The sequence below is a fragment of the Pseudophryne corroboree genome, chromosome 8 (assembly GCF_028390025.1).
Source record: "Pseudophryne corroboree isolate aPseCor3 chromosome 8, aPseCor3.hap2, whole genome shotgun sequence".
Classification (NCBI taxonomy): Eukaryota; Metazoa; Chordata; class Amphibia; order Anura; family Myobatrachidae; genus Pseudophryne; species Pseudophryne corroboree.
In genome coordinates, this window is record NC_086451.1 from 261,147,369 (window position 1) to 261,169,660 (window position 22,292).

General features: G+C 46.7%; 1 protein-coding gene across 8 annotated transcripts in view; it reads right to left on the reverse strand.

Moving 5' to 3' along the window:
- The window catches only part of ARHGEF9 (Cdc42 guanine nucleotide exchange factor 9), a 735,112-nt gene that overhangs the window by 41,093 nt on the left and 671,727 nt on the right, over positions 1 to 22,292 (reverse strand). For all 8 annotated transcript variants that reach the window (XM_063937200.1, XM_063937199.1, XM_063937201.1 and 5 more), the window contains one exon: positions 13,975 to 14,106. In XM_063937200.1, coding sequence (XP_063793270.1) covers positions 13,975 to 14,106 — 132 coding nt within the window. The remainder of the gene's footprint in view (positions 1 to 13,974; positions 14,107 to 22,292) is intronic.

A 22,292-nucleotide genomic window follows, 5' to 3' on the forward strand; every position in this document is an offset into this window, starting at 1 on the left:
CCCGCCCTGCAGTGCACATGGTTTTGCCCAACTGCTAAAAAATGTCCTGCTGCGATCAACTTGGAATTAGCCCCTATGTGTGTAATATGTGCATGTTTGTATATGATGTAACTGCTCTCCAAAATATGATGGCATCAAGTTGGCAAACAATGAACATGTTCCATAAAATAAGCTCTGTAGGTGCTGGAATGGGTCTCGTCTTTATTTATAAGTGTGCTCAGAAAGGCATTGCAATTTATTTCTCAGTAATACTGACTTCTGGTACACGTGTGTTATAGTACAGCTTGTATGGATAGTGGGCATGAATGAAACTCTTTGGGGTATATTTACTAAGATTCTTATTTCTGCTTATTTCAGCCAAGATCAATCTCGGCTGACATCGGCAGTGTGAGAATGCAACTTTTTGAGAAAAAACACAGTAATTTACTTAAGTACCGTGTTTTTTCAATTCGATTTCACCGATGTTGGTGTAATTCGTATTGCCGGCTGTGTTTTACGGGAGAGAATAGTAAAACACTGCCAGAATTAACACAATGAAGCCCGGCCGGATCAGTGAGATCCGTGCAGGGCTTCATTGTGTACAGTATAGAAAGAGTTAAAAGGGGAGAAGGGGTCCTTCTCCAAAGCATAACCAGCCCCGGGCTCTTTGAGCCGGTCCTGGTCGTTTAAATACCGAAAAAATTTAGTAGGGTTCCCCGTATTTAGACAACCAGCACCGGGCTCTTGGGCCAGTCCTGGTTCCAAAAATATGGGGGACAAAAGACGAAGGGGTTCCCGGTATTTTTAAAACCAGCATCGGGCTTTACTAGCCAGGGAGGTGATGCGGCAGCCGGGGGACACTTTTATATAGGTCCCTGCGGCCAAAGCATCACTCCCCCCAACTAGTCAGCTGGCCGGGGTTCCATGGGGGAGTGGGGACCCCTTAAATCAAGTTTAATCAAGGGGTCCCCCCCTCAAGGCACCCAAGGGTGAAGCCCAAGGCTGTCCCCCCATCCATTATTCTAATTGTAAAGCGCAACGGAATATGCTGCGCTATATAATAAACTGTTAATAAAATAAATTATAGTCTGTGCGCTCCGCCTGATTGACAGGCCAGGAGCGCACTGACTATAATGGAGGATCGTGGTCCTCCATTATAGTCAATGGTGGGAAAATTGTGATCTGCGGCTAACCACGAGGTTAATTGTGGTCACCCACAAAAGTTTCCCACCATTGACTATAATGGAGGACCGCGATCCTCCATTATAGTCAGTGCGCTCCGCCTGATTGATAGGCCAGGAATGCACAGCCAATCAGGAGAGCGCTATGATGTGGCGCTCCCTGATTGGCTGCTGGGTCCTCTAGTGACAGGAGCAGGGACCTGTATTGTCCCCCGGCTGCAGCATCACCTCTCTGACTAGTGGAGCCCGGTGTTGGTTTTAAAAATATGGGGGACCCCTACGTCTTTTGTCCCGCATATTTTTGGAACAAGGACCGGCCCAAAAGCCCAGTGCTGGTTGTCTAAATACTGGGGTACCCTACTCAATTTTTCTCCGGTATTTAAACAACCAGGACTATCTCAATGAGCCGAGGCTGGTTATGCTTAGGAGGGGGGACTCCACGCAATTATTTTTTTGATTTTTAATTATTTCTGACACTATTACACACAAAAGCATGCATGGATCTCAGCGATACATTCATGACTATCTAAACAAGCCAGCCAGAAGCTGGCTTATTTGAAAGTTAAATTTTTTAACAAATTCTATGCTTTCCCGGCAGTGTTTGGATATTGTTGGCAGTTATTGAGAATGCAAATTCTTAGTAAATTCCCGTGTTGTATAAAATAACAGCAGTGTTTGACCGATGGTTTATTGATTCATATTTTTTTGGATGGCTGTGTATCTCAATACGAATAGCCCCAACCTTGCCGAGATTTGTGTTTAGTAAATTCCCTAGATCACACTTAGAAAAAACTAAAAAACTAAAATGGAATCGGGAATTTAGTAAATTTTCACCATTGTTCCCAGCTTGGAATACTGTAGGTGTAATCTGACTTAATCACACATTAGGGAGTGCTGCCAGGAACAATTACAATGCTTATTTGATAATTACAAACACAAAAATACTGTTTGGTAATTTAATCTTTAAATGTTACTTAAAATCTTTAGAGTATTTCGAAATTGCACAGACATATAGGAATTAATGCAGATTTGGCTGGAATTACTTCCCAAAGGCATGAGTGAGGTTCACATAACAGCCACAAATGTATATACTGTATAAGTAAGGAAAGCTGCACAAGATATAGGAAAGTGGTACCAGCAGCATATGAGTCAGGCTTACCTCAAGCACATACAGTTATACCAATGATTACAGCCATTTCTCTGACGTCCTAAGTGGATGCTGGGGACTCCGTCAGGACCATGGGGATTAGCGGCTCCGCAGGAGACAGGGCACAAAAGTAAAAGCTTTAGGATCAGGTGGTGTGCACTGGCTCCTCCCCCTATGACCCTCCTCCAAGCCTCAGTTAGATTTTTGTGCCCGGCCGAGAAGGGTGCAATCTAGGTGGCTCTCCTAAAGAGCTGCTTAGAGTAAAAGTTTTGTTAGGTTTTTTATTTTCAGTGAGTCCTGCTGGCAACAGGCTCACTGCTACGAGGGACTTAGGGGAGAAGAAGTGAACTCACCTGCGTGCAGGATGGATTGGCTTCTTAGGCTACTGGACACCATTAGCTCCAGAGGGATCGAACACAGGCCCAGCCATGGAGTCCGGTCCCAGAGCCGCGCCGCCGACCCCCTTGCAGATGCCGAAGAGTGAAGAGGTCCAGAAACCGGCGGCAGAAGACTTTTCAGTCTTCATGAGGTAGCGCACAGCACTGCAGCTGTGCGCCATTGTTGTCAGCACACTTCACACCAGCGGTCACTGAGGGTGCAGGGCGCTGGGGGGGGCGCCCTGGGCAGCAATGAAATACCTATACTGGCTAAAAGATACATCACATATAGCCCCTGGGGCTATATGGATGTATTTAACCCCTGCCAGGTCTCAGAAAAACGGGAGAAGAAGCCCGCCGAAAAGGGGGCGGAGCCTATTCTCCTCAGCACACAGCGCCATTTTCCCTCACAGAAATGCTAGTGGGAAGGCTCCCAAGCTCTCCCCTGCACTGCACTACAGAAACAGGGTTAAAACAGAGAGGGGGGGCACTTATTTGGCGATATGATTATATATATTAAGATGCTATAAGGGAAAAACACTTATATAAAGGTTGTCCCTGTATAATTATAGCGTTTTGGTGTGTGCTGGCAAACTCTCCCTCTGTCTCCCCAAAGGGCTAGTGGGGTCCTGTCCTCTATCAGAGCATTCCCTGTGTGTGTGCTGTGTGTCGGTACGTGTGTGTCGACATGTATGAGGACGATGTTGGTGAGGAGGCGGAGCAATTGCCTGTAATGGTGATGTCACTCTCTAGGGAGTCGACACCGGAATGGATGGCTTATTTAGGGAATTACGTGATAATGTCAACACGCTGCAAGGTCGGTTGACGACATGAGACGGCCGGCAAACCAATTAGTACCTGTCCAGGCGTCTCAAACACCGTCAGGGGCTTTAAAACGCCCATTTACCTCAGTCGGTCGACACAGACACAGACACGGACACTGACTCCAGTGTCGACGGTGAAGAAACAAACGTATTTTCCATTTGGGCCACACGTTACATGTTAAGGGCAATGAAGGAGGTGTTACATATTTCTGATACTACAAGTACCACAAAAGAGGGTATTATGTGGGGTGTGAAAAAACTACCTGTAGTTTTTCCTGAATCAGATAAATTAAATGAAGTGTGTGATGATGCGTGGGTTTTCCCAGATAGAAAATTATTGGCGTTATACCCTTTCCCGCCAGAAGTAAGGGCGCGTTGGGAAACACCCCTTAGGGTGGATAAGGCGCTCACACGCTTATCAAAACAAGTGGCGTTACCGTCTCCAGATACGGCCGCCCTCAAGGAGCCAGCTGATAGGAGGCTGGAAAATATCCTAAAAAGTATATACACACATACTGGTGTTATACTGCGACCAGCGATCGCCTCAGCCTGGATGTGCAGCGCTGGGGTGGCTTGGTCGGATTCCCTGACTGAAAATATTGATACCCTTGACAGGGACAGTATTTTATTGACTATAGAGCATTTAAAGGATGCATTTCTATATATGCGAGATGCACAGAGGGATATTTGCACTCTGGCATCAAGAGTAAGTGCGATGTCCATATCTGCCAGAAGATGTTTATGGACACGACAGTGGTCAGGTGATGCAGATTCCAAACGGCACATGGAAGTATTGCCGTATAAAGGGGAGGAGTTATTTGGGGTCGGTCCATCGGACCTGGTGGCCACGGCAACAGCTGGAAAATCCACCTTTTTCACCCCAAGTCACATCTCAGCAGAAAAAGACACCGTCTTTTCAGCCTCAGTCCTTTCGTCCCCATAAGGGCAAGTAGGCATAAGGCCAGTCATATCTGCCCAGGGATAGAGGAAAGGGAAGAAGACTGCAGCAGGCAGCCCATTCCCAAGAACAGAAGCCCTCCACCGCTTTGGCCAAGTCCTCAGCATGACGCTGGGGCCGTACAAGCGGACTCAGCTGCGGTGGGGGGTCGTCTCAAGAGTTTCAGCGCGCAGTGGGCTCACTCGCAAGTGGACCCCTGGATCCTACAAGTAGAATCCCAGGGGTACAGATTGGAGATTCGAGACGTCTCCCCCTAGCAGGTTCCTGAAGTCTGCTTTACCAACGTCTCCCTCCGACAGGGAGGCAGTATTGGAAACAATTCACAAGCTGTATTCCCAGCAGGTGATAATCAAAGTACCCCTCCTACAATAAGGAAAGGGGTATTATTCCACACTATATTGTGGTACTGAAGCCAGACGGCTCGGTGAGACCTATTCTAAATCTGAAATATTTGAACACTTACATACAAAGGTTCAAATCAAGATGGAGTCACTCAGAGCAGTGATAGCGAACCAGGAAGAAGGGGACTATATGGTGTCCCTGGACATCAAGGATGCTTACCTCCATGTCCCAATTTGCCCTTCTCACCAAGGGTACCTCAGGTTCGTGGTACAAACTGTCACTATCAGTTTCAGACGCTGCCGTTTGGATTGTCCACGGCACCCCGGGTCTTTACCAAGGTAATGGCCGAAATGATGATTCTTCTTCAAAGAAAAGGCGTCTTAATTATCCCTTACTTGGACGATCTCCTGATAAGGGCAAGGTCCAGAGAACAGTTGGAGGTCGGAGTAGCACTATCTCAAGTAGTTCTACGACAGCACGGGTGGATTCTAAATATTCCAAAATCGCAGCTGTCTCCGACGACACGTCTGCTGTTCCTAGGGATGATTCTGGACACAGTCCAGAAAAAGGTGTTTCTCCCGGAGGAGAAAGCCAGGGAGTTATCCGAGCTAGTCAGGAACCTCCTAAAACCAGGCCAGGTGTCAGTGCATCAGTGCACGAGGGTCCTAGGAAAAATGGTGGCTTCTTACGAAGCGATTCCATTCGGCAGATTTCACGCAAGAACTTTTCAGTGGGATCTGCTGGAAAAATGGTCCGGATCGCATCTTCAGATGCATCAGCGGATAACCCTGTCTCCAAGGACAAGGGTGTCTCTTCTGTGGTGGCTGCAGAGTGCTCATCTACTAAAGGGCCACAGATTCGACATTCAGGACTGGGTCCTGGTGACCACGGATGCCAGCCTGAAAGGCTGGGGAGCAGTCACACAAGGAAAAAATTTCCAGGGAGTGTGATCAAGTCTGGAGACTTCTCTCCACATAAATATACTGGAGCTAAGAGCAATTACAATGCTCTAAGCTTAGCAAGACCTCTGCTTCAAGGTCAGCCGGTATTGATCCAGTGGGACAACAGTCGCCCACGTAAACAGACTGGGCGGCACAAGAAGCAGGAGGGCAATGGCAGAAACTGCAAGGATTCTTCGCTGGGCGGAAAATCATGTGTTAGCACTGTCAGCAGTGTTCATTCCGGGAGTGGAAAACTGGGAAGCAAACTTCCTCAGCACGACCTCCACCCGGGAGAGTGGGGACTTCATCGGGAAGTCTTCCACATGATTGTGAACCGTTGGGAAAGACCAAAGGTGGACATGATGGCGTCCCGCCTGAACAAAAAACTGGACAGGTATTGCGCCAGGTCAAGAGACCCTCAGGCAATAGCTGTGGACGTTCTGGTAACACCGTGGGTGTACCAGTCGGTGTATGTGTTCCCTCCTCTGCTTCTCATACCTAAGGTACTGAGAATTATAAGACGTAGAGGAGTAAGAACTATACTCGTGGCTCCGGATTGGCCAAGAAGGACTTGGTACCCGGAACTTCAAGAGATGCTCACAGAGGACTCATGGCCTCTGCCGCTAAGAAGGGACTTACTTCAGCAAGTACCATGTCTGTTCCAAGACTTACCGCGGCTGCGTTTGACGGCATGGCGGTTGAACGCCGGATCCTAAGGGAAAAAGGCATTCCGGAAGAGGTCATTCCTACCCTGGTCAAAGCCAGGAAGGAGGTGACCGCACAACATTATCACCACATGTGGCGAAAATTTGTTGCGTGGTGGGAGGCCAGGAAGGCCCCACGAAGAAATTTCAACTCGGTCGATTCCTGCATTTCCTGCAAACAGGAGTGTCTATGGGCCTCAAATTGGGGTCCATTAAGGTTCAAATTTCGGCCCTGTCGATTTTCTTCCAGAAAGAATTGGCTTCAGTTCCTGAAGTCCAGAAGTTTGTCAAGGGAGTACTGCATATACAACCCCCTTTTGTGCCTCCAGTGGCACTGTGGGATCTCAAAGTAGTTCTGGGATTCCTCAAATCACATTGGTTTAAACCGCTCAAATCTGTGGATTTGAAATATCTCACATGGAAAGTGACCATGATGTTGGCCCTGGCCTCGGCCAGGCGAGTGTCAGAATTGGCGGCTTTGTCTCACAAAAGCTCATATCTGATTGTCCATTCGGACAGGGCAGAGCTGCGGACTCGTCCCCAGTTTCTCCCTAAGGTGGTGTCAGCGTTTCACCTGAACCAGCTTATTGTGGTACCTGCGGCTACTAGGGACTTGGAGGACTCCAAGTTGCTAGATGTTGTCAGGGCCCTGAAAATATAGGTTTCCAGGACGGCTGGAGTCAGGAAAACTGACTTGCTGTTATCCTGTATACACCCAACAAACTGGGTGCTCTTGCTTCTAAGCAGACGATTGCTAGTTGGATGTGTAGTACAATTCAGCTTGCACATTCTGTGGCAGGCCTGCCACAGCCAAAAATATGTATATGCCCATTCCACAAGGAAGGTGGGCTCATCTTGGGCGGCTGCCCGAGGGGTCTCGGCTTTACAACTTTGCCGAGCTGCTACTTGGTCAGGGGCACACCCTGGCTGAGGAGGACCTGGAGTTCTCTCACTCGGTGCTGCAGAGTCATCCGCACTCTCCCGCCCGTTTGGGAGCTTTGGTATAATCCCCATGGTCCTGACGGAGTCCCCAGCATCCACTTAGGACGTCAGAGAAAATAAGAATTTACTTACCGATAATTCTATTTCTCGTAGTCCGTAGTGGATGCTGGGCGCCCATCCCAAGTGCGGATTGTCTGCAATACTTGTACATAGTTATTGTTCAAAAATCGGGTTATTGTTGTTGTGAGCCATCTTTTCAGAGGCTCCGCTGTTATCATGCTGTTAACTGGGTTCAGATCACAGGTTGTACAGTGTGATTGGTGTGGCTGGTATGAGTCTTACCCGGGATTCAAAATCCTTCCTTATTGTGTACGCTCGTCCGGGCACAGTATCCTAACTGAGGCTTGGAGGAGGGTCATAGGGGGAGGAGCCAGTGCACACCACCTGATCCTAAAGCTTTTACTTTTGTGCCCTGTCTCCTGCGGAGCCGCTAATCCCCATGGTCCTGACGGAGTCCCCAGCATCCACTACGGACTACGAGAAATAGAATTATCGGTAAGTAAATTCTTATTTTCTTTTGTTTGCAAAATATGAATTCACTATTAGGAATCAATAAAACATCAATGTTTCTCTAGTAGATCGGAAACAACTCTGCTAGAGGATATCTTTGCTTAACCCATTTGCTGCTGAGGATTTTCTCATCCCTGCACTGCTGAGGCTTTTCTCACCCCTGGTCAGAGCCTATTTTGGCAATTTTCCACATAGCAAACTCAATATCAGCAATTTATTTGTAAAGCACCCACACAATGGCGTATCTATAATAGTGATGAGCGGGTTCGGTTCCTCGGAAACCAAACCCCCCCGAACTTCACCCATTTTACACGGGTCCGAGGCATACTCGGATTCTCCCGTATGGCTCGGTTAACCCGAGCGCGCCCGAACGTCATCATCCCGCTGTCGGATTCTTGTGAGATTCGGATTCTATATAAGCAGCCGCGCGTCGCCGCCATTTTCACTCGTGCATTGGAAATGTTAGGGAGAGGACGTGGCTGGCGTCCTCTCCGTTAATTAATCTTGATGCAAATATTTGTGCTTATTGCTTAATTGTGGGGACTGGGGAGCAGCTGTATTATATAGGAGGAGTACAGTGCAGAGTTTTGCTGACAGTGACCACCAGTATACGTTGTCTGCCTGAAAAACACTCCATATCTGTGCTCAGTGTGCTGCATATATCTGTGCTCACACTGCTTTATTGTGGGGACTGGGGACCAGCAGTATTATATAGGAGGAGTACAGTGCAGAGTTTTGCTGGCAGTGACCACCAGTATACGTTGTCTGCCTGAAAAACACTCCATATCTGTGCTCAGTGTGCTGCTTATATCTGTGCTCACACTGCTTTATTGTGGGGACTGGGGACCACCAGTATATTATATAGGAGGAGTACAGTGCAGAGTTTTGCTGACCAGTGACCACCAGTATACGTTGTCTGCCTGAAAAACACTCCATATCTGTGCTCAGTGTGCTGCATATATCTGTGCTCACACTGCTTTATTGTGGGGACTGGGGACCACCAGTATATTATATAGGAGGAGTACAGTGCAGAGTTTTGCTGACAGTGACCACCAGTATACGTTGTCTGCCTGAAAAATACTCCATATCTGTGCTCAGTGTGCTGCATATATCTGTGCTCACACTGCTTTATTGTGGGGACTGGGGACCAGCAGTATTATATAGGAGGAGTACAGTGCAGAGTTTTGCTGACAGTGACCACCAGTATACGTTGTCTGCTTGAAAAACACTCCATATCTGTGCTCAGTGTGCTGCATATATCTGTGCTCACACTGCTTTATTGTGGGGACTGGGGACCACCAGTATATTATGTAGGAGGAGTACAGTGTAGAGTTTTGCTGACCAGTGACCACCAGTATACGTTGTCTGCCTGAAAAACACTCCATATCTGTGCTCAGTGTGCTGCATATATCTGTGCTCACACTGCTTTATTGTGGGGACTGGGGACCAGCAGTATTATATAGGAGGAGTACAGTGCAGAGTTTTGCTGACAGTGACCACCAATATATATAGCAGTACGGTACGGAAGGCCACTGCTCTACCTACCTCTCTGTCGTCAAGTATACTATCCATCTAGATTCTATACCTGTGGTGCATTTTAGTTTTGCAGTTTGCTGACAGTGACCACCAGTATATATAGCAGTACGGTACGGAAGGCCACTGCTCTACCTACCTCTGTGTCATCAAGTATACTATCCATCTAGATTCTATACCTGTCGTGCATTTTAGTTTTGCAGTTTGCTGACAGTGACCACCAGTATATATAGCAGTACGGTACGGAAGGCCACTGCTCTACCTACCTATGTGTCGTCAAGTATACTATCCATCTAGATTCTATACCTGTGGTGCATTTTAGTTTTGCAATTTGCTGACAGTGACCACCAGTATATATAGCAGTACGGTACGGAAGGCCACTGCTCTACCTACCTCTGTGTCGTCAAGTATACTATCCATCTAGATTCTATACCTGTGGTGCATTTTAGTTTTGCAGTTTGCTGACAGTGACCACCAGTATATATAGCAGTACGGTACGGAAGGCCACTGCTCTACCTACCTCTGTGTCGTCAAGTATACTATCCATCTAGATTCTATACCTGTGGTGCATTTTAGTTTTGCAGTTTGCTGACAGTGACCACCAGTATATATAGCAGTACGGAACGGAAGGCCGCTGCTCTACCTACCTCTGTGTCGTCAAGTATACTATCCATCCATACCTGTGGTGCATTTCACTTGTGCGCAGTATATATAGTAGTAGGCCATTGCTATTGATACTGGCATATAATTCCACACATTAAAAAATGGAGAACAAAAATGTGGAGGTTAAAATAGGGAAAGATCAAGATCCACTTCCACCTCGTGCTGAAGCTGCTGCCACTAGTCATGGCCGAGATGATGAAATGCCATCAACGTCGTCTGCCAAGGCCGATGCCAATGTCATAGTAGAGAGCATGTAAAATCCAAATAACAAAAGTTCAGTAAAATGACCCAAAAATCAAAATTAAAAGCGTCTGATGAGAAGCGTAAACTTGCCAATATGCCATTTACGGCACGGAGTGGCAAGGAACGGCTGAGGCCCTGGCCTATGTTCATGGCTAGTGGTACAGATTCACATGAGGATGGAAGCACTCATCCTCTCGCTAGAAAACTGCAGTGCCACTCCTAAATGGGCCAGGTGTTTGTGTCCGCCACTTGTGTCGCTTAGCTTAGTCACAGAGCGACCTTGGTGCGCCTCTTTTTTTCTTTGCATCATGTGCTGTTTGGGGACTATTTTTTTGAAATGCCATCCTGTCTGACACTGCAGTGCCACTCCTAGATGGGCCAGGTGTTTGTGTCGGCCACTTGTGTCGCTTAGCTTAGTCACACAGCGACCTTGGTGCGCCTCTTTTTTTCTTTGCATCATGTGCTGTTTGGAGACAGTTTTTTTGAAGTGCCATCCTGCCTGACACTGCAGTGCCACTCCTAGATGGGCCAGGTGTTTGTGTCGGCCACTTGTGTCGCTTAGCTTAGTCACACAGCGACCTTGGTGCAAATTTTAGGACTAAAAATAATATTATGAGGTGTGAGGTGTTCAGAATAGACTGAAAATGAGTGGAAATGATGGTTATTGAGGTTAATAATACTATGGGATCAAAATGACCCCCAAATTCTATGATTTAAGCTGTTTTTGAGGGTTTTTTGTAAAAAAAACACCCGAATCCAAAACACACCCGAATCCGACAAAAAATTTTCAGGGAGATTTTGCCAAAACGCGTCCGAATCCAAAACACGGGCGCGGAACCGAATCCAAAACCAAACCACAAAACCCGAAAAATTTCCGGTGCACATCACTAATCTATAATGGGTGCAGGGTGTGTGGTTCACATGCGCCTCTGGGTCCAGGGGAGCCCACACTGCACCCATATAATTATATTTACCTCTCAGTAGTCCCATGCAAACTGGCACTGCAGACAGAAATCACTGGGAAAAACTGCCGCTGCACCATTTTCCTGGAGATTTGCACATGCACATTATAAAAGTCCCCAGTACAAGGCACGAGTAACATGTGCAATAGACTCTGGAACAAAGCTAGAGAGGAGGGGGCCCGCACAGGCCCTCCCCACTCAGACTACACCACAAATTATACATGTTTGTTTTTTTAGATGGCTTTGAATTATATATCCTCACACTACCAAAAAACACAACCCGAAATGGCTAAATAAAATAAAAAGTGGGAGATGCTTTGCTGACAGGCCCTGTGCAACTTTGTCAGCATCGGGTGTCTTTAGGGGCCAAATATCGCATAGTAATACAAATAGGACAGACAAGCAGGCTCTGTTAATTAAAATTATATGCGGCATGCCTATATTCTGTGTGCGCCTGCATCAGTATCTGCATACAAAATGGTACGTTACAGTGTTTTTAGGGAATCACTGTAACATAGCATTTTCTATGCAGATATAGCCGCAGTTGCACAAATAATATAGGCATGTCACATATCGTTTTAATTAGCATAAGCTGCGTTTTGCAAATAGCATGCATTTTAATGGAAAAGTTGCACGTAAAGATGCTCGACGCTACCCAGTCATGCCACGGCATGGTGTGACAAGAAGGGCAGTTTAACGTGCAGGGAAGCTAGATGATAAGTGGACACATCTGTAAAAGCAAAATGTGTGTATATTTTTTTTTTAATCACCATCAAGAAATATTTTTATGACTCTTGTTTCTTTTCCCAAATTAAGGGGGGAGGGGCTGGGGGGGTTTTGCCGAGATGGTCAGACAGAAAAAACGGGAAACCCGTGATGATTCGGAAACTTGCCATGTTGTGGGTAGGCTTCAGAAGGTAGGCCAGGGCCCTATCTGCACTGCACGTCATGATGTTACGTGCATTAAAGAACAGTGTGCAAGGAGCCTGCCATCACCACTTCCTTAAAGAGGAGAGGAGCAAGGAGAAGATCCAGGTAAGTGGTGGTGGGGGGCAGTGCCGTAACTAGGTATTTTAGCGCTGTGTGCAAGAAACAGCATTGGCGCCCCCCCCCCCCCCCCTATGCAAGATAGGGGCAGTGCACGCGAAAAATATATAGGGGTGTGGCTTCATGGGGAAGGGGCGTGGCCACAAAATAATGCCAGTTCATACTATGGTGCATAGTAGTCTCCATTATTCAAATTACGCTGCACAGTAGTGCCACTACACCAGGTAGAGCCCCTTTTTACACATTACGGCAGACGGCGTGCCTTTTTACACATTACGGCAGACAGCGTCCCCCTTTTTACACATTATGGCAGACAGTCCTCCTTATTACACATTACGGCAGACAGTCCCCTTTTTACAAATTACGGCAGACAGCGTCCCCCTTATTACACATTACGGCAGACAGCGTCCCCTTTTTGTACACATTATGGCAGACAGCGTCCCCCTTTTTACACATTACGGCAGCCAGTCCCCCTTTTTACACATTACAGCAGCCAGTCCCCCTTTTTACACATTGCGGCAGACAGACACGAGAGAGAGAGAGAGAGAGAGAGAGAGAGAGATACTTACCATCTCTCCCGCTGGCAGCCAGGCTCCTCGTGCTGACAGAGATCCCGGGCAGCCACAGGGGAGAAGGAGGAGGAGGGAGTGGGACTTGAGCCGCAGCAGCGCTATGTCATTGGTAGCGGCGCCGCTGCAGCACTCCCCTCTCCTTCCGCATTGGCTGACCGCTGCTGAGAATGCTGGGATGAGGGAAACGCATCCCAGCATTCACAGCAGCGCCGGGCAGCCAATACGGAAGGAGATGGGAGTGCTGCAGCGGCGCCGCTACCACTGACATAGCGCTGCTGCGGCTCAAGTCCCCCTACCTCCTCCTCCTTCTCTGCCTCCGGCGCTGCTCTCCCTCCAGCGCGGCGCACGGCACCCAGCAGAGGCGGCATGTAATGAGTCAATTTGACTCATTACATGCCGCTGGCCGTGCGCCCTCAGTGTAACTGCGCTGTGTGCCAGGCACACCTGGCACATAGGTAGTTACGGCGCTGGTGGGGGGAATGGTAATATAAACACAGACTGCTGCAGAGATATAGGTGGAGCAACACAGGCTGCCGCAGTGATATGGGAAGGGGAGGGGGGACACAGAGACTGTTGTAGAGACACCGGGGGGTACAGGCTCCTGAAGACACCAGGGGTGTGGCTAAATTATTACCTTGACCCGGGTGACAAAAATTCTAGTTTCGGACCTGCCTTGGCAAGGCATTATATTTCTGGTTCTGATTAATATGATGCACCTAGAGATGTGCAGAATAATGGCTTTATCCATGTCATCCTACAGTATATTAGCTAGGCACAATTGGATAATGGCAAGTACTGCATAAGTTCTGATGGCATTTTCAGAATGACGAGATCTACAATACAGCAGTGATGTGGCTTATACAATGCAACATAGCTCCATTATGATGGTCCAATATCTGTAAATAATCTACCTTGCCTTGTCCAGTTTCTGACTGGTGACACAATGACATATAGCAAACCACATTATACACAGTACTGTGCGCTGTTACCTTTTTACATAGAACCAACTGGTGATCAAATAGGAAGAATACTCTCTGCTGTTGGCGTCCATACGGTTGGTAAATCCATTGCATCTCCCCAGTGTAGATTAGTTCTGAGCTTCTGTCCAGGATATCATCCCCCTGTCGAATACAGAAACAAGTCATCAGTCTCCAAGTAGCAAGAAACACTGGGAAATATCTAGCTGAAAAGTGAGAAACATGAATTGTTTATGGAAATAACATAATGTGCATCACTTTAAGCCCTGACATATTCTTTAACCAATTAAATACTGACAAAAACTTAACTGGAAGCTGTGACCCTAACTCTGGGGGAGATGTACTAAGCAGAGAAAAGAGTGGAGAGGTGAGCCAGTGGAGAAGTTACCCATGGCAAACAATCAGCATTGAAGTAACATTTATAATTTGCATACTATAAAATTATACAGAGCAGCTGATTGGTTGCCATGGGCAACTTCTCCATTGGCTCACTTTTCCCCTCTTCTCACTACTTAGCACATCTCCACCAATGTTTTTAAACAATTACCAGACACAGGTTGTATTATTCTGCATGCAAAAGTCACTACCTGCTCTAATTCTGTATTCTATACAAGTTGCAGCACATTTAATAGAAAGTGAACATGATGGATTTATTAACTTCACTATAAAGACAGGATTCTGCTCTGTCACATATCTTATTCTCTTATTTTCCATTATCTATCATGTTTATCTCCCTTTTCCTTACAGCATCACTGCTCTGTATGGGTCATCACCAATCTAACTCTCCTCTTTTCCAGGATATCTCCCTCCCCTCTCTTTTCTGATTTCTTCACTTTGCCCTTCTTCTCATGATGAATGCTTTGAAAGCTCCTACAGCTACATGAAAAGCACATCAAAAGCACACATGCGCTTTTTCAAGTGTTGAGCAGGATTCCAATAAATAGAAACTTGCTTGAAAAACAGACGTGCAAATCAGAACTGGCTACAGACTGAAAATGGATTACATAAGGTGGTGCTTATGATTTTAATCAGTGCCATAACCAGACATTTTAGCGCTGTGTGCAAGAAACAGCATTAGATCCCCCCAAAAAATAATACCAATTCACAAAATAATACCAATTCATACTACACTGCACAGTGGTCTCCATTATTCAAATTACACCTCACAGTAGCGCCACTTACACACATTATACCAGGTAGATACCCTTTTACACATTATGCCAGGTAGAGGACCTGTCACACATTACACCAGGAAGAGCTCCGTTTTACACATTGAGCCAGGTAGAGCCCCATTTTACACATTATGGCAGGTAGAGCTCCCTTTTACACATTATGGCAGGTAGAGCTCCCTTTTACACATTACGGCAGGTAGAGCTCCCTTTTACACATTAAGGCAGGCAGAGCTCCCTTTTACAAAGGCAGGTAGAGTCCAGAGAGAGAGAGTGAGAGAGAGAGAGAGAGAGAGAGAGAGAGAGGGTTGGGAGTGAGAGAGAAAGGTGGCAGGCAGAGAGACAGAGAGAGAGTGGTGGGAAGGAGACAGAGAGAGAGGGGTGGGAGGGGAAACACCATCCTCCCACACCTGGGTACATGTATATCATAGTGTCATTGATAATACAATGCAAGCATGAAAAAACAAATTTAAATACACCTATGTAGCATAACTTTGAAGTCTTTAAGATGGACGTGCATGCTGGTGTGTACCTAGTGCCATATATAGGGTATTTATATGTTGCCGCAACCAGAAGTGCTGTTAACTCTTGAATATACAGCATTCCTCAGCTACTGGGGACTTGGATAGGTCTAAAACAAAGTTGGGGAAGGGACCTCTGACGTCACCAGGGGGAGGAGCCACGGCCAAACAGGGTGCCCAAAATGTACACCCGCGGGCTCGCTTCGCTCGCCACTGGGTTACTAAATGGAGTAGATGGTGGCGTGGATAGCAGAAGAACTATCTCCCTGGCCTAGCTCCTCCAACTGGTGTCGTGGCTCCTCCCCATGATGTCAGAGGTCCTTTCTCCAACTTGATTCTAGTATCTATCCTGGGGACATAGCATTCAAACCGCTGCTCCTTTATGCAGCTATGGGTCTGGGAATCTTGACTGAAAGTGGGGATTCCATGTATTAATGCAGCATGTGTCAGCAGCACCGCTGCTGTCACACACATACTCGCCCCCTCCCCCCCCCCCCCCCCCCGCAGCAGCAGCTCACACACAGGAGGAGCCTGGGTAAGTCAGCAGATGAGCTGGGAAGTGGGCGGACTGAAAGGGAGAGGGGACTGGGCCTGCAGACGAGTCAGGGAAGGGGACAGACCAAGAGAGGCAGACAGCTACAGCATTGTCTGCTGCTACTGTATGTGTAATAGCCCAGAAAAGAAGTAGCCAGGCGCTGCAACTGGTGATGGCCGACCGCGAACTTACTAGTGCAGCGCAGCCCAGTGGGTGTTGCCAGCGGTTCTGCGCCCACAGTTCTTGTACGCTGTGTGCCAGGCACCGCTGGCACACACCTAGTTACGCCTTTATTTAAATATGATTTTTATCAGAGCATTTGGAAAACTGCTCATACTGTCATCGTCTTCTTATTCTTATTATTATTTTTAGCCATTATATATAGGGTATCACAAAGGGTCCGCAGTGCCATAAAGTATGCATACAAAAGTACAATACAAACAGAGCAGGACACAAATATGATATAGATGGAAATCAGTAACTATATAACTGGCATATAAAGTCCCTATAAATATTACATCAGCGCTGGTTGAACCCGTACGCAATAAGATGCAATGGGAGGAGATAATGACACAAGTAAGTAAAGGAAAGGAAGAATACACAATGGGAGCAAGTCCTCTTGTGTGTGCTTATAATAAATAGGAGAGAGGCAATCAAACATGGATGACACAAAGGGATGAGTCAGTGTTTGGGGAAAAAATGAGAAAAAAGCCAGTCTGAATACTTTTGGAGAGAGATGGAGAGTGAGATAGGTAGAGGGAGTGAGCTTCATTGTTGGGAAGCAGCACAAAACAAGTTTAAGAGGCGCAGATGGGAAGAGGTACTCCGCTCGGAAAGATGCTGTGGTCATTAGAAGAATGAAGTAGGTGGGTGGGAGAGTATAGTGGGAGTGAAGTAGGTGGGTGGGATTGTGGAGGTTAGAGCTGTAGGAGAGAGAGGATTGTATCTGTGCTTTAAGGTGAGTGTAAAGGTTGTGAATCTACAGGCAAAAAAGATCCAGTGTAGGGCTTGGCGGAGAGGGGGAGTATATATATATATATATATATATATATATATATATGTGATGAGCGGGTTCAGATCCTCGGGATCCGAACCCCCACGAACTTCACCCATTTTACACGGGTCTGAGGCAGACTCAGATCCTCCCGCCTTGCTCGGTTAACCCGAGCGCGCCCGAACGTCATCATCCCGCGGTCGGATTCTCGCAAGATTCATATTCTATATAAGGAGCCGCGCGTTGCCGCCATTTTTCACTCGTGCATTGGAGATGATCGTGAGAGGACGTGGCTGGCGTCCTGTCAGTTTCTATGTTCAGTGGGCTGCAAATTGTGCTGCAATTATCTGTGCTCAGTGTGCTGCAAATATCTGTGCTCAGTGTGCTGCAAGTGCAAATATCTACGTTCTCTACCTGAAAAACGCTCCATATCTGACTGTGCTCAGTGTGCTGCAAATATCTGTGCTCAGTGTGCTAATTGCTTTATTGTGGGGACTGGGGACCAGCAGTATAATATAGTTGGAGGACAGTGCAGAGTTTTGCTGACCAGTGACCAGTGACCACCAGTATTATACGTTCTCTGCCTGAAAAACGCTCCATATCTGTGCTGCATTGTAGTATATAGTAGGAGGACAGTGCAGAATTTTGCTGACCACCAGTATAACTATATATATAGCAGTACGGTACAGTAGTCCACTGCTCTACCTACCTCTGTGTCGTCAAGTATACTATCCATCCATACCTGTGGTGCATTTCAGTTTTGCACAGTTTGCTGACCACCAGTATAACTATATATATATAGCAGTATTGTACAGTAGTCCACTGCTCTACCTACCTCTGTGTCGTCAAGGATACTATCCATCCATACCTGTGGTGCATTTCAGTTTTGCACAGTTTGCTGACCACCAGTATATACTATATAGCAGTACGGTACAGAAGGCCACTGCTCTACCTACCTCTGTGTCGTCAAGAATACTATCCATCCATACCTGTAGTGCATTTCAGTTTTGCACAGTTTGCTGACCACCAGTATATATAATATATAGCAGTACGGTACAGTAGTCCACTGCTCTACCTACCTCTGTGTCATCAAGTATACTATCCATCCATACCTGTGGTGCATTTCAGTTTTGCACAGTTTGCTGACCACCAGTATAACTATATATATAGCAGTACGGTACAGTAGTCCACTGCTCTACCTACCTCTGTGTCGTCAAGTATACTATCTATCCATACCTGTGGTGCATTTCAGTTTTGCACAGTTTGCTGACCACAGGTATATAATATATAGCAGTACGGTACAGTAGGCCACTGCTCTACCTACCTCTGTGTCATCAAGTATACTATCCATCCATACCTGTGGTGTATTTCAGTTTTGCACAGTTTGCTGACCACCAGTATATAATATATAGCAGTATGGTACAGTAGGCCACTGCTCTACCTACCTCTGTGTCGTCAAGTATACTATCCATCCATACCTGTGGTGTATTTCAGTTTTGCACAGTTTGCTGACCACCAGTATATAATATATAGCAGTATGGTACAGTAGGCCACTGCTCTACCTACCTCTGTGTCGTCAAGTATACTATCCATCCATACCTGTGGTGCATTTCAGTTTTGCACAGTTTGCTGACCACCAGTATATAATATATAGCAGTACGGTACAGTAGGCCACTGCTCTACCTACCTCTGTGTCGTCAAGTATACTATCCATCCATACCTGTGGTGCATTTCAGTTTTGCACAGTTTGCTGACCACCAGTATATAATATATAGCAGTACGGTACAGTAGGCCACTGCTCTACCTACCTCTGTGTCGTCCAGTATACTATCCATCCATACCTGTGGTGCATTTCAGTTTTGCACAGTTTGCTGACCACCAGTATATACTATATAGCAGTACGGTACAGAAGGCCACTGCTCTACCTACCTCTGTGTCGTCAAGTATACTATCCATCCATACCTGTGGTGCATTTCAGTTTGCTGACCACCAGTATATACTATATAGCAGTACGGTACAGTAGGCCACTGCTCTACCTACCTCTGTGTCGTCAAGTATACTATCCATCCATACCTGTGGTGCATTTCAGTTTTGCACAGTTTGCTGACCACCAGTATATGGCATACAATTCCACACATTAAAAAATGGAGAACAAAAATGTGGATGGTAAAATAGGGAAAGATCAAGATCCACTTCCACCTCGTGCTGAAGCTGCTGCCACTAGTCATGGCCGAGACAATGAAATGCCATCAACGTCGTCTGCCGAGGCCGATGCCCAATGTCATAGTAGACAGCATGTAAAATCCCAAAAAATAATGCACAGTAAAATTACCCAAAAATCGAAATCAAAATCGTCTGAGGAGAAGCGTAAACTTGCCAATGTGCCATTTACGACACGGAGTGGCAAGGAACGGCTGAGGACCTGGCCTATGTTCAAGGCTAGTGTTTCAGCTTCACATGAGGATGGAAGCACTCATCCTCCTGCTAGAAAACTTAAAAGAGTTAAGATGGCAAAAGCACAGCAAAGAACTGTGCGTTCTTCTAAATCACAAATCCCCAAGGAGAGTCCAATTGTGTTGGTTGCGATGCCTGCACCTCTTTTTTCTTTCATTTTTCATTGCATCATGTGCTGTTTGGGGACTATTTTTGGAAGTGCCATCCTGTCTGACACTGCAGTGCCACTCCTAGATGGGCCAGGTGTTTGTGTCGGCCACTTGGGTCGCTTAGCTTAGCCATCCAGCGACCTTGATGCACCTCTTTTTTTCTTTGCATCATGTGCTGTTTGGGGACTATTTTTTTGAAGTGCCATCCTGTCTGACACTGCAGTGCCACTACTAGATGGGCCAGGTGTTTGTGTCGGCCACTTGTGTCGCTTAGCTTAGTCACACAGCTACCTCATTGCGCCTCTTTTTTTCTTTGCATCATGTGCTGTTTGGGGACTATTTTTTTGAAGTGCCATCCTGTCTGACACTGCAGTGCCACTCCTAGATGGGCCAGGTGTTTGTGTCGGCCACTTGGGTCGCTTAGCTTAGTCACACAGCTACCTCATTGCGCCTCTTTTTTTCTTTGCATCATGTGCTGTTTGGGGACTATTTTTTTGAAGTGCCATCCTGTCTGACACTGCAGTGCCACTCCTAGATGGACCAGGTGTTTGTGTCGGCCACTTGTGTCGCTTAGCTTAGTCACAAAGCTACCTCATTGTGCCTCTTTTTTTCTTTGCATCATGTGCTGTTTGGGGACTATTTTTTTAATCTGCCATCCTGTCTGACACTGCAGTGCCACTCCTAGATGGGCCAGGTGTTTGTGTCGGCCACTTGGGTCACTAAGCTTATCCATCCAGCGACCTTGGTGCACCTCTTTTTTTCTTTGCATCATGAGCTGTTTGGGGACTATTTTTTAAATCTGCCATCCTGTCTGACACTGCAGTGCCACTCCTAGATGGGCCAGGTGTTTGTGTCGGCCACTTGGGTCGCTTAGCTTAGTCACACAGCTACCTCATTGCGCCTCTTTTTTTCTTTGCATCATGTGCTGTTTGGGGACTATTTTTTTGAAGTGCCATCCTGTCTGACACTGCAGTGCCACTCCTAAATGGGCCCGATGTTTGTGTCGGCCACTTGTGTCGCTTAGCTTAGTCACACAGCTACCTCTTTGCGCCTCTTTTTTTCTTTGCATCATGTGCTGTTTGGGGACTATTTTTTTGAAGTGCCATCCTGTCTGACACTGCAGTGCCACTCCTAGATGGGCCAGGTGTTTGTGTAGGCCACTTGTGTCGCTTAGCTTAGTCACACAGCTACCTCATTGCGCCTCTTTTTTTCTTTGCATCATGTGCTGTTTGGGGACTATTTTTTTAATCTGCCATCCTGTCTGACAATGCAGTGCCACTCCTAGATGGGCCAGGTGTTTGTGTCGGCCACTTGGGTCGCTTAGCTTAGCCATCCAGCAACCTTGGTGCAACTCTTTTTTTCTTTGCATCATGTGCTGTTTGGGGACTATTTTTGAAATCTGCCATCCTGTCTGACACTGCAGTGCCACTCCTAGATGGGCCAGGTGTTTGTGTCGGCCACTTGGGTTGCTTAGCTTAGCCATCCAGCGACCTTGGTGCACCTCTTTTTTTCTTTACATCATGTGCTGTTTGGGGACTATTTTTTAAATCTGCCATCCTGTCTGACACTGCAGTGCCACTCCTAGATGGGCCAGGTGTTTGTGTCGGCCACTTGGGTTGCTTAGCTTAGTCACACAGCTACCCCATTGCGCCTCTTTTTTTCTTTGCATCATGTGCTGTTTGGGGACTATTTTTTTGAAGTGCCATCCTGTCTGACACTGCAGTGCCACTCCTAGATGGGCCAGGTGTTTGTGTCGGCCACTTGGGTCACTTAGCTTAGTCATCCAGCGACCTCGGTGCAAATTTTAGGACTAAAAATAATATTGTGAGGTGTGAGGTGTTCAGAATAGACTGAAAATGAGTGGAAATTACGGTTATTGAGGTTAATAATACTATGGGATCAAAATGACCCCCAAATTCTATGATTTAAGCTGTTTTTGAGGTTTTTTTGTAAAAAAACACCCGAATCCGACAAAAAATTTTCAGGGAGGTTTTGCCAAAACGCGTCCGAATCCAAAACACGGCCGCGGAACCGAATCCAAAACCAAAACACAAAACCCGAAAAATTTCCGGTGCACATCACTGATACACACACACACACACACACACACACACACACACACACACACACACACACACACACACACACACACACACACACGTTGACTATCCCATATCCGGATATGGTTTTTTTTCTGGATAACAAAATACCTGTTAACTGGATGGTTCCTGGGGGTCCGCAGCGTGTCTGGGGCGCCGTCAGGGGGAGTCCCGGTGGGTCCGGTGTGTCGGCTGTAAGGGTGTGTACACACGGTGAGATAAATCTGTGAGATTTTGACTATATAGTCAAAATCTTATGAAAAGTTAGTGCATATCTCATGGTGCTAGTCAGCTTGCGATACAGAATCGATCCCGATGCGCGCTCCCGTGGGGTCGGTATCGTAAGGCTAGATAGACTGTGCAGGCAAGTCAATCTTGACTATCTAGTGTACAATCTAGTACAAAGTAT